The sequence below is a fragment of the Nanorana parkeri genome, unplaced genomic scaffold (genome assembly GCF_000935625.1).
Source record: "Nanorana parkeri isolate BGI_ZX_2015 unplaced genomic scaffold, ASM93562v1 scaffold237, whole genome shotgun sequence".
NCBI classification, from domain to species: domain Eukaryota; kingdom Metazoa; phylum Chordata; class Amphibia; order Anura; family Dicroglossidae; genus Nanorana; species Nanorana parkeri.
In genome coordinates, this window is record NW_017306505.1 from 1,652,690 (window position 1) to 1,666,174 (window position 13,485).

The 13,485-nt window shown below is 46.6% G+C and overlaps 1 protein-coding gene across 2 annotated transcripts in view; it reads right to left on the reverse strand.

Annotated features, from left to right (window-relative positions):
- The window catches only part of STMN3 (stathmin 3), a 14,544-nt gene extending 1,072 nt beyond the window's left edge, over positions 1-13,472 (reverse strand). The window contains exons 1-4 of one of the 2 annotated variants that reach the window (XM_018556436.1): positions 13,294-13,470; positions 6,484-6,579; positions 4,483-4,658; positions 2,561-2,752 (exon numbers count right to left, since the gene is read on the reverse strand). In XM_018556436.1, the coding sequence (XP_018411938.1) occupies positions 2,561-2,752; positions 4,483-4,658; positions 6,484-6,579; positions 13,294-13,312 (483 nt within the window). In that variant the 5' untranslated portion in view covers positions 13,313-13,470. Of the gene's footprint in view, positions 1-2,560; positions 2,753-4,482; positions 4,659-6,483; positions 6,580-13,293 lie in introns of both variants that reach the window. The other variant, XM_018556437.1, reaches the window with a different exon arrangement.
- Positions 13,473-13,485: the final 13 nt, after the last annotated feature.

The window sequence follows — 13,485 nt, forward strand, 5'->3', positions numbered from 1 at the left end:
TGTATATATACATATACTGTATATATATATACATATACTGTATATATATATATATATATATTTATATATATATATATATAAATATATATCTATATCTGCATAGAGAACATCTGATGGGTCCATCTTGCTGTCCCTCCTACTCACAGTAGTAGTCAAAGTCAAGTTCAGATACATTAGTTGCATTTAAAAATACAATTAATACTCTTTGGTTTTACAAAACACAAATGGGGTTGATTTATAAACATTTTGCTGGGCCCTTCAACCTGTGAATATCTGTAAACGTTCACCCTGTGCGAATCTATGCACAAATGTTTTTTAGGTTTTTTTTCCTTTACAAGTGTAATTAAATGTAAATGCTCAGGTTGTATTGTTGCATTATGGCCACTAGATGGAGCTGAGCAGCATAGAAAATAAAATGCTTATTTCTTATGCTCCATCTAGTGGCCATAAAGTGACATTACAACTTTTACATCTAAATTTAATTACACTTGTGAAGGGAAAAAAAAATCAAAGAATGGTTGTGTATATACAGTATGTGCTCAGAACGAATGTTCACAGATATTCTCAGACCATTGTCTGGCACATTATTAATAAAATCAACCTTATAACTGCATTAATTGGTGTTTTTTTTTAATACCTAGCTTTAAAGGACCAGTCCACCCAAAACTGAATTAGGGATCTTCTGCTGAATTATTCGTAATGTATAAGATGTGGGGAGGATGGACAACTTCTTGCAATTGCTGTGACAGGTAGATGAAGCTGGCAACTCAGGTACAAGGTTCTGACTACAGTCATTACTTTGCATGTAAGGGGCGGGATGCAGTGACATAATTGACCTTATATGGCCCCATAGCTATATTTGGTCAATTATATTGACCTAATATGCCTATGTGGCCATATACGGTCATTGATATCAGCACAAGCATTACACGCCTTTGTTGATGTGCGGCTGCAGGGTGTGGAATGCCCTAGCCCACAGCAGATTGGGCGGGTGACCAATGACCCTTTCCATGTTAGGAGGATATTGGGTCCCAAGCTCATCCCTTGTTGAAGTCAAGCAAATCTCAACTCTACCTGTAAAAGTTCAGCATGGCCCCTTACACCTCTCAAACTTCACTACTGGCCAGCAAGGATCACGTTAAATAATCAATAGAGAGGTGGGATGGTGCAGTGGCCACACTTGACTTTTACAAAGCACTTGAGATTTTCATGTAACTTCAGCTTCCTCTATTTCCGGACCCTCTGATCGATTTCACAGGCAGTTATCATTATGTTCATGCATTTGGTTTCAGCATATGCTCGCTTGAAGTTGCCCAGGTTTGTTATATGTTTATTTTTATATATTTTGTTTGAATGGCTTTATTAGGTAACAAAGAAAAATGGAGTGTTTACATGTACATAGTTCTAATGAAAACACTATAACATAAGTGAGCAAATAAGAGACCAATTTGTCAACAAACTGCAAGAACAAATAACAATGTGTACACCTGGGGGCAAATATATCCTGTGGAATCTTTTGTATAGTTTTTGCTGGAAACGGGGACAGAAAAGCCAGTTTTAGACTGTCAGATCAGAGGGGGGGCATGAAATATACAATAAGGTAATGAAGAAAAAGAAGGGGGGAAAGAAAGAGGGAAAGGATAGGGAGGAGAGGAATGCGGAAAGGAAGGAGGAGAGAAAAGGAAAGGGGGAAATAAAGGAAGAAAGGGAAGGAAGGAGGAACAAAAAGGACAGAGGAAAGGTAAGGGTTGGAAGGAAGGATGAAAAGAAAGGAAGGAGCGAAAGGAAGGAGGAAAGGAAAGAGAATAGGAGGAGAGAAAAGGAAAGGGGGAAATTAAGGAAGAAAGGGAAGGAAGGAGGAGGAACAGAAAGGACGGAGGAAAAGAGAGGAAAGGGAAGGAAGGAGGAAAGGAAGGAAAGAGGGAAAGGAAAGGAGGAGAGAAGGGGAAAGGGGGAAATGAAGGATATAAAGAAAAGGCAAGGAAGAAGAAACTGAAATAAAGGAGGAAAAGAGAGGAAAGGAACAAGGAAAGGAAGGAGGAAAGAAAAGGAAGGATGAAAATAGAGGAAAGGAACTAAAAAGGGAAAGGTAGGAGGAAAGGAAAGTAAAAGGAAGGAAGGAGGAAAAGAAATGAAGGGAGGAAAGGAACGGGAAAGGGAAGGAATGGGGAAAGGAAAGTTGAAAAGGAAGGAGGAAAGGAGTTGAAAAGAAAGAAAGAAAAGGGAAGAAAGGATGAGAGGAAAGGAAGGAGGAAATGAAAAGCGGTAATGAAGGAGGAAAACAACGTGGAAAGGAAGGAAGAAAGGAAAGATGTTACAGGTTTATTTTATATATTGATCCACATGGCTCATTCAGGACCTCTAGTGGCAGTAAAAAAAAAAAAAGGACTGTAGGGGAAATCTGTGGATTGAAGGTGAATATTTTGTTATTTTATCTGTTAAGGTATTATATTCATTTTGATCCTTTGATATATTTGGCTGGAGTTCTGCTTTAAGCCTAGTTCCACTTTTTGTCCATAGAATGCCCTTTCATGGGGTCATGCGCCTAAGACTGCCTTACCTTTTCACGGAGGCGCTCCCTGAGAGCGGCCAGATGTGCGTCACGGATCTCCTTGCTGAGCTCCATCTTGTAGTTGAGTTTTTCCTCAGCCATTCGGCTGAAATTGTTATTGTCTTCTATTGCCCGGTGCAAGACGTCTCTCTCGTGCTCCCGCTTCTCGGCAAGCTGTTTCAGCACCTGAGCTTCCTGGGACTGATGGGCAAAACACAAGTTCTTCATTATAAAGAGTTTATTTAACACCCGTCTAGTGCCTCATGGTGCTTCTTATCCACAGGGGTGCTTAGTTAGACAAGGTTACAGTTGTCGCTTTCTTGCAGCAGTAATACAATGCAAAGGGACCCTAAATGAGGTCTGTGTGTCTTAAAGGTTCACTTTAGCATAAAAACTTCCCAGCCCCATCTTCCTAGTCTTCAAACCTGTCCTAAGCAAATCGCTTAGCCCCCAGGTGCCTACTTACCTCTGTCAGATGGCAGCAGCCTCACATGGTATTTACGGCCTTGGTGATTAAACACAAGGCTGAAAACTCTGCAGGGGGCTGTCAATGCTGCAAAGGGGTAAGCAACCATCTGGGTGGAAAGCTTTTATTTTTGAAAAAAATCAGTTTATTGTGTCCCTACAGTGAAACAAGGTGTAGGTGTGAATCGCTGCATGGCATAGATGTACATTTATGTCTCATGCCAAGCCAGGAAAGACTCAACATAGTAAATGACAAAGATCAGTGAAAATATCATATAATAGACCATTGGGTATTTAGACCAAATATAGGGTAAGAGCAGTGGGTGGGTAGTTTGGGCTTAGGATAGGTTAGGGTGCTAGAGTGAAGAGGCTAGGGTGAAGGGGCTAGGGTTAACAGGTTAGGGTGAAGGGGCTGGGGTTAAAGAGTTAGGGTGAAGGGGCTTGGGTTAAGAGACTAGGGGGAAGGGGCTACATCAAAGAGGTTAGGGTGAAGGGGTTAGGCTGAACAGGCAAGGTTGAAGATACTAGGGTGAAGAGGCAAAGGTGAAGAGATTACATTGAAGAGGCTAGGGTGACAAGACTAGGGTAAGGGGCAAGGGTGAAGAGACTAGAGTGAAGAGGCTAGGGTGAGGAGACTAGGGTAAGGGGCAAGGGTGAAGAGCATCAGGTGAAGAGACTAGAGTGAAGAGACTAGGGTGAGGAGACTAGGGTAAGGGGCAAGGGTGAAGAGACTAGAGTGAAGAGAATAGGGTGAGGAGACTAGGGTAAAGAGAACACGGTGAGGAGACTAGGGTAAAGAGAATAGGGTGAGGAGACTAGGGTAAGGGGCAAGGGTGAAGAGACTCAGGTGAAGAGACTAGGGTAAAGAGAATAGGGTGAATATGTTACTGGGATGAGACTAGGGAAAAGGGGCAAGGGTAAAGAGGCTCAGGTGAAGAGATGGGTAACGAGAATAGGGTGAGGTGGTTAGGAGGATGAGACTAGGGAAACGGGACAAGGGTGAAGAGGCTAGGGTGAAGAGGTTAAGGTGATGAAACTAGGTTGAAGGGGCTAGGGTGAAGAGGTTAGGGTAATGAGACTAGGGCAGGGGCTATGGTGAAGAGGCTCAGGTGAGGAGACTAGGGTGAAGGGGTTAGGCTGAACAGTCAAGGTTGCAGAAACTAGGGTGAAGAGGCTAAGGGGAAGAGATTAGGGTGAAGGGGCAAGGGGGAAGAGGTTAAGGTGACAAGACTAGTGTGAATAGGCTAGGGTGAAGAATGTAGGGTGTAGAGGCTAAGGTGAGGGAGCTTGGGAGGTTGCATTACAAATGGGACCTGTCCTTTAAATGCCAGATCTGTCAATGACAAACAGAAGCAGGACACTGCCAGGTATTCTGAATGTATAGCTTTTCCCACTTAATAAATGACTAACGTTTGCATGTTGCCTAGGGCTTCCCTTTACCATCACCCAACAGCATGGCAGCTTACCTTTCTCCTCTCCTCGGCTGCCTCCAGCCTCTTCTGCAGTTCCTCCAGAGAGACATCCTTCTTCCGGAGGGAGGCGGATATAGGAGGACTGTCCGGGGACAAGTCTGAAGGAGACCTCAGGATCACCTCAAAGCTCTGCCCTGAGGCTCTCTTATTCAGCTGCTTTACCTCCATGTCTGTGACCAGAAAGATTGACAAGTCACATCAAGCATCGCTGGTAGGAGAAAGTCACATTCATCCGGACTTGTCCTTTACAATTTATATAAACCCAAACAATCAGCTCATCTCATTTGCTCCCCCACTTTGGTCTGTTAAATATCCCGTTGGAAGCATTTTGTTATATGTGTTCAAAATAAAAACCCCTCATCCTGCCCAAAATCTTGTGAGCTGACAGCTTCCTGGGCTCTCTGCTTCTTATCAATTACATGGTTCTTAGCTATCTCCGAGGACTACCGGAGAACCACGCCCTTATTTGTTATGGAGAATCGGAGAGGGGCGGGTTTCCTATCTTGTTTCTGTTGTCCTAAAACAGTAAGGCTAGTGAATGATGTTGTCACCTTAGGACAGGAAGTGTGCTACTGGCAGACTCACAAGGGGAAAATCAAGGCTAAAAACTGAAGATTAAGGAATCTTACGCAGGCACCACATCTAAGGACTGGTAAGCTGCAATATGTTACATTTTTGCTTTTAGATATATGTTTTAGTGCATTTAGATACATTTTATGGTGCATTTAGATACATTTTAACGTCGCACATGTTTCAATGGCTACCTAAGCAGCTTCTTCGGCTCTGAGTGTGAGAAACGTACCCCAGTGCTTATAGCCACGCTGGTACCAAGGGACAGGGGTGTCCCGAGGCAGGGTGTCACCCGCGGCGGGTATCAGGTGACAGCCCGCAGTGAAGTCACCGCGCATGCCTGTGACGTCATCGTGCTCGTGCATGATGACGTCAACAAGCTGTTACCTGCCAGGGTTCATCTTGGTGAGGAGGGGACGTTCACCCGGCGGGATAAGGTATGCTGCCGGGTCCCCTCCTCTCTCCTGCAACTGTCGGGCTCTTGGTCCATGACCGAGTGCCTGACTTTTTAGAGGGGGTGACCTCAAAATGACTGTCATTCATTTTGGTGTCAACTCTCCAATGGTATCACCCGGGTGCGGGCCGCACCCCCTGTACCACCCTAGTGACGCCACTGCCTAGGGATGAGTTCCGCACCTGAGCTCCTCCAAACACGGAAGTGCCATGGGCACTTCCACCCAATCAGCTGTGGGCTAGGTATTCCCCACCCTGCAGCCGCATGCAAACAAAGGGACGGGATGCTTGTAGGGACATCATTCATCTTTAATGGCCACATATTAGGTGAATGTCATTTACCAAATATGGGCATGTAGCCATATAAGGTCAATGATGTCATTGCATCCCACCCTGTGCATATGGCAAGCAGTGAGTGGGGAATTCCCTGCCCACAGCTGATTGGGAAGCACAATGTGAGCTTCCTTCTGTTCAGGAGGAGCTCCTTCCAAGTTCGGAGAAGCTCAGGTTTGGTCCACATTCAGGCTGAACCTGAGCTCATCCCTACTGATAACTTGGTGCACCATAAACCCTATTTTGGGTTCTGGGCTCCCAGTGTTCCTTCAGTAGTAGTCAAGGCAGCAGCATGGGAACTAAATCAATGTATGCATGTGGAAAGGGACAGGGAGGGTGGGGATAGGTAAAGTTCTGTAATCCAGCGAGTAGGGCAACTCCGGCTGGTGTCTCAGTACAGCAGAGGCGCTGTGTTGTCAGCCCAAACAGGAAGTTAGGAGCTCACCAGATTTCTGGCAGATCAATCAGCATTTTTGAAGGGATAAAACTCGGGGAAATGGTTATGCTTATGGTTTTTGTTTGCCCTGTCTGGTCCTCTACAGTAGTGATCACATGACCTACAATGGTTGCGTCCATGAATACATCATTACAGGGACTATGACATGCACACATGTCCCCTGTGTGGGAGACGTTACTGACCTTCATACTGGTAGATTGTGTTGGGATGGGGCTGGGAGTAGAAGCAAGAGCAGATCAGAGACAGCATAGACAGCTCCTTCATCTTCTCTTTGTAGGCTGTAAAAAAGAAATAAACAAAAAACAAAGTAAATCATGTCCATCAGATCAGCCCAAACTTAGATCTAAGCTCTTCCAAGGTAGCCAAATAATTTAAAGGCCAACTCCGGGGAAAATTAAACATTTTCCTTTGCCCCAGCCCTGGAAGGGTTAACTGCTCATTTATGCCCGTGGGACAGGAAATAGCTGTACTGGTCCCCGCAGCCTCTTCTCCCATTCCCTCTGGTGGCCCCTCAAGTAGAATGCAGTGTCCATAGCCCTGCATTGTATGTGAGGACACTGAGGGACAGTCCACAGGGGAGAAGAGGAGGGTGCCTATTGCTGGGTGAGTGGGGATCAGGTAAGTAAAAGAGCTTCTTACTGCCCCCTAGGCATAAAACTACTGGAGGGAGACAAGACCAGTGACCCTGCACAGGGAGAGAGGGCAGCAGTGACCGGTCTTTATTACAGGACGGGGCGGAGTCGAGGCCAATCACCCAGCACAAGGAGAGAGTGAGCAGTAGTGAGCGGTCTTTATTACAGGAGGGGGATGAGACAAGACCAGCCACCCTGCACAAGGAGAGAGAACAGCAATGACAGGTCTTTATTACTGCTGCTCTCTCTCCTTGTGCAGGGTGACTGGTCTTGTCTCCGCCCCCTCCTGTAATAAAGACCGCTCACTGCTGCTCTCTCTCCTTGTGCAGGGTTACTGGTCTTGTCTCATCCCCCTCCTGTAATAAAGACCGGTCACTGCTGTTCTCTCCTTGTGCAGGGTGACTGGTCTTGTCTCATCCCCCACCTGGAATAAAGACCGGTCACTGCTGCTCTCTCTTCTAGTGCATGGTGCCTTGTCTTGTTCCCGCCCACGCATTGAGGAACCTGGCCTTGGGGCAGCCGATAGAGTAAATCCGGCCCTGGGTTTAGGTGAGCATGTGGCTTGCTCACTTCTCTCCCATGATGCAATGTTCAGTGCCTGAGCAGCCAATACCTGGGCTGGAGCATTGTCACGTGGAGGCGGATTTGGGGGGTTGAACCTCAACCTTGACTATAGCATGCTTGTCCCAGACACAGCCAAGCCACCATCATCATAAGCCATGCAAGCTTCAGCATTTCTTTCATGACAGGTGCACTTTAAGGGCAATAGGAACATGCGTGTAGTATGTAGTAGACATGAAAGGAGCTATCCTTGCAAAGGCGAGAGTAACGGAGGGAATTGGTTGAAACGTGTTGACAGCCGCCCCTGAAGCTAGGGGAAACTGGCGAGATATGTGTGTGACGTCGTCTCTCTCTCCTCTTTACGTGATGAAGATGGCACCTGATGCCAACGTGAAGACTTCATCCTCTTCTGATCCCAGACAGGTGCCTGTCCCCCAGACAAAGCCTGCAATTGTCAGACGCTCAGACGTGTCACCGAGGACTCGCACTTATTCCCCGTCTCCAATCCTAATAAGCTGCTTCCGTCCTCCAGAGGCACCAAGCCTGACGCCAGCCTTCAGCCCTAATTACTCCGTGCCAGACACGACTGGCAGCTGGCTACACATGTGTGCCTCGGGTGCAAAGCAGGAAGCCAATGTCAGAAGGAGAAAGGCGTTTTCAGCAAGGCCTTCTGGGAAATGCTGGAAAGCAGGATCTTATTTTACAATGAAAAGCTGCTTTGATCACTGTGATCGCAGTAGGGATTGAAGGGCCACGCCAATAAAATAGACCCGGTGCAATTCCGTCAGGCTCTGGGAATGCTCAACAAGAGTAGCCAATGCGTTTCTGGGTTTAAGTAGAGTGGTCAATGCGTTTTGGGGTTTTATGAGAGAAATCATGTATGTGGACCACAATCCCCTACATGTAAGTGGACTACAATGCTCTACATGTATGTGGACTACAATCCTCTACATGTATGTAGACTACAATCCCCTACACATATGTGGACCACAATTCCATACATATATGTGGACTACAATCCTGTACGTGGACTACAATCCCTTACACATATGCAGTCCACAATCCCCTACATGTATGTGGACTACAATCATCTACATGTATGTGGACAACAATCCTCTACATATATGTGAACTACAATCCTCTACATATATGTGGACCACAAACCCCTACATGAAGTGGACTACAATCCCCTACATGTATGTGGACTACAATCCACTACGTGTATGTGGACTACAATACTCAATCCCCTACACATATGCAGACCACAATCACCTACATGTATGTGGACTACAATACTCTACATGTATGTGGACTACAATGCTCTGCATGTATGTGGACTACAATCCCCTGCATGTATGTGGACCACAATCCCCTAGACATATGCGGACCACAATCCCCTACATGTATGTTGACTACAATCCTCTACATGTGCTGTATGTGTACAACAATTTCCTACATATATGTGGACTACAATCCTTTATATATATATGTGGACTACAATCCTTTACATGTATGTGGACCACAATTCCCTACACATATGCGGACCATAATCCCCTACGTGTGTGTGGACCACAATGCCCTACATGTATGTGGACTGCAATCCTCTACATGTATGTGGACTGCAATCCTCTACATGTATGTGGACTGCAATCCCCTACATGCATTTAGACTACAAGTTGTACTGTGATGGGAGTACTTTAGGCTTGTCAGCAGCTGCCAATGTTATTCACCTTGCTTGCAATAAGTAAAATAAGAAAAGGTGCCTATGGGCAGTGCAGGATTAGAAACAAATGTGTGGTGTAACTACAAATCCCATCATGCATCTGTCTCTGGGAGCCGTGGCTGTCAGAGTCTTGCAATGCCTCATGGGACTTGTAGTTCTACCACAACTGGCATGCTGAAGTTGCCATGCTAAGGGATTATAGATGAGAAATCTTCCACCTGTAAGGTAAAGGTTTTCTATATGTTGTCTGCATTTATTTATCATGGTCTGGGCTAGAAAATTCACAATGAAAGAAAAGAAGAAACCCTTTGTTTACAGAAGTCAATAGCTTAAGCTGAACGAGTCAGAGGGATGACAACCCTTGAAAATGAGTGAAACATATCAGAGGAGGACGTCCCAGGCAGATTGACGTTTGTCCTGGAATAATAAAGTTTTACAAGTGTTGAATGCTACGGTGTGCTGGTGGATGTGTTTCTCTGGATGCGTTGACAATTCAGGGTGAAGGACTCGGCGCCCGGTCGGCTGAGGGAGTCATCTGCTATACAGGACTAAAGAGCAGCCAGAAACCTTTCCTTCAGGGGTGGGCAAACTCCGTCCCTCCAGCTGTTGTGGAACTACAAATCCCATGAGGCGTTGCAAGATTTTCACAGCCACAGGCAAGACTCCCGGAGGCAGATGCATCATGGGATTTGTAGTTCCGCCACAGCTGGAGGGCTGGTGTTTGCCTGCCCCTGCTTTACTTTGATGACATCCTTCATCAGACAGCATCAACCAGACAAATCGTGCGTCAAGGCGAGCTGCTTCTGCTGTGATGTCAGCCAACTGCCTGCCTGTCATACTGGTCCTCTTGCTTCAGTTCTATTTTTCCTTTCTGATCTGCATATTTGTTTTGGGTCAGTGACTCTGGAAGCGCCTAAGCAAAAGGATCAGAAAAACAATCAGGCAACTAACAGGGTCAGTAATGGCCGTGTCTTGTTTCCTTTAAAGGGCAAGTCCAGGAAGGAAAGCGCCCAAGATCAGGGGTAGGAAGGTATTTACATGACAGCCTTCCTTTAATGACATGTTCAGGTCACCGACCCACTGATACTCACCTCATCAGGGACCCCCCGCCACTCATTCCTCCATCACACCTCAATGCCCTGTGTCTTGGAGCATGAAGGGGGTCCATGAGTCACCCAATCAGTCATGTGAGTGGGTGAGTCAGCCTTCGATATTGGCCTCTAGGCTGGAGTGTTGCATCATGGAGGAAGTCACATGGGTTGAAGATATGGATCCTCACCCTGGTGTGGTCTGTGAATTGAGGCTTTGGTCAGTTGGGATGAAAGATTCCAAAGAGACTCAGAGAACTGCCTCTGCCACCAACCACAAATGTCACCAACCAAAAATGTCATCATCTCCTTATAGATCAACCTAAAAAATGATGCCCAATGAGGGCCTATCAAAAATCTTAGGTAGGCCTACCGACAACCTTTTCCATTTATAAGGCTCTTGCACTGCATCAAGGGTGGGAAATCTCAGCCCTAAGGCTGGGGTGAAACTAAAAATCTCATCGTGCTTCTAGGAGTCATGCCTCTGGCTATCAGACTCTTGCAATGCCTCGTGAGACTTGTAGTTCCCCAACAGCTGGAGGGCCTAGGCTGCCGACCCCTGATGAAATACAAAGGCCAGGCCGCCTTGACAACTTCCAAACCATTTCTGGCTACATAATGCTGTTTGTACGTCATAAGCTCTGTATTTTGTTTCCTTTGCAGGTAAGGAGTCTTGCAATGCCTCATGGGACTCGTAGTTCCACAACAGCTGGCAGGCCTAGCCTGATGACCCCTGATGAAATACAAAGGCCAGGCCGCCTTGACAACTTCCAAACCATTTCTGGCTACATAATTCTGTTTGCACATCATAAGCTCTGTATTTTGTTTCCTTTGCAGGTAAAGAGTTTGCAATGCCTCATGGGACTTGTAGTTCCACAACAGCTGGCAGGCCTAGCCTGATGACCCCTGATGAAATACAAAGGCCAGGCCACCTTCCCTGACAAATGCCAAACCATTTCTGGCTACATAATTCTGTTTGCACATCATAAGCTCTGTATTATGTTTCCTTTGCAGGTAAAGAGTTTGCAATGCCTCATGGGACTTGTAGTTCCACAACAGCTGTAATGCCAAGGTTGCCTACCCTTGCACTACATTGTTGTCAGCATATCTAAGGCTCACCACACACCTTACAATCTGACCGTACACTCAAATTTAGAACTACCAAAACGATGTAATACGAGGACGTATGTAAACCAGCCGATCAATTTGTATCCGATCAGGCGGGGGGCCCTTGTACGTCATGCCGGTCAGTAGATCTAGAGGGGATTGTACAATCAGAATGCAACATGTATGACGAGCCTAGGGTTGTACAATAGGAAGCACACATGGGCAATTTCAGCTGCAGTTCTTTCTTTTTCCAATCTACAAAAAAAAAACTGCTGTCAACAACCCATCAGGCGAACGGAGGAATGCTTGTAGAAGGCTGGCGTAGCTGTCATCAATGTGTGCTGGTACCTGCCAGGCACCATGGCAGACATCAGCCACCATCAGCCTCTCATCGTTGGAGAATGCGTGGCTCTCCTCTGCTTGCCAATCCTTTGTAACCCGAGGATGGCATCTGCAGTCAGCACAATCAGCGTCGGCTCTGATCCCCGTATAAGACTAAGGCCGTATTCCCCAGCTGGAGAATGGTGCATGATGGCAATCTGTGGACTACTGCAGTGTCATTCCTTCATCCCAAACAATAAGACTCACATGTAGACCTCACTGCCGTCTAATCCAAAATCCCACCCATGCAGCGGCATGAGACCCTGTGTAGCTGCGTGGGTGTTGGGAGGGTGGGGGGGCAATCAATAGCAGCACACACAAAAAAGGGGGGGGGGGCCTTTAAATATCCGTATTTGCTGTTACCAGGCAATTGATCAACAAAGAGACAAAATCTGTCTGCATGGGCTATGCAAAACCAGACAGGGAGGGGAGGCGGTCTGCATGTTGAGATGCAGCCGTGGCACACATGTGCATGCAATGAGGTTTTACATGTCATGTCCATCCTATGCCTTCAGCAAGACCAGATATGACCATTTGTTTTCATAGCAAAAATGGCTGCTGACACCCTTCTATACTTCAAACTGAGGGTTAGCATTGCAAACGATTTCCAAAGGGGGGGGGGGTGTCGCCCGTACCGATCGCCCAGCCTGCTGGGAAATCTCTGCGACGCCTTTCCATAGTTCTCGTTTCTCCCAAAAAAAAAAAGCTTATATCAGGGAGCAGTTGCCATTTTTTTTTCTTACCATTGACCAATCATCTGGAGGACAGGGAGCTCTGACATTAGGTCTCCCATTATACAATCTCCTTTAGATCTGCCATAGGGCCTCCGTGATCTGATCATACATTGGATGGATTTGTGAGGGCGTCCTCTTATTATGGGGTACACAATCAAATTGTATGGTCACCTTAAGGGACCCACTGTCATCTCCCTGGCTATTAGACGCAGTGCATGTGCAGCCAAAAGAAAAAAGCAACGATTGCCAATAAACCACAAAACAGAACATTTCGGCCAATGGGAGCATCCGATGCACGGAAGCTATCGTTAATGAACCCCTAAATGACCCAACGATTGCGAAATATGCCCCATGCTATAGCTGTACGCAATAGATTGCTACATACACACATTCATATATTGCATGCTGTATCCATCCAGCACTCCCCCGCCCTCGACGAGCTTTTGTCCCCCTACAAATGAAAAGGATAAATGCACATTTTTTTTTTTTGCAAGTGCACCACGCCCAGGGACCTCAAGTCAGATTGCAGAGAGGGAAGCTTATTGAACGAGGCGGTGCAACGACGAGCAGCGACGGCGCAATATGTAGAAGGCGAATGTAACCTTTCGGGAAGGAAATGAAACGTCGAATAACGGATGCATTTCATTGCACTGAATAAGCCAAGAGGACCATGCACGTATAGAAGGTCAGTGATGCATCGCCCACCTCCCAACCCCCCCCTTATGCTAGGTCATCGCTGGTCCTTGGATGGATGCAGTTCTCCTACCTGACAGGGTGCTGGCCATGGTGCTGAAGGATGCAGAGTGGAAGATGATCAGAAAGGAAGGGGCTTGCTGGGTGGCTGACTACTGCAATGCTGTGGAAGGGAGAGCTAACGCCTGACTCAGCTCAAGGGGGATCCAGAAGAGAGAGCGAGAAGGGGAGGAGACAGAGGTGGGGGAGCCAGTAGAGAGATTAG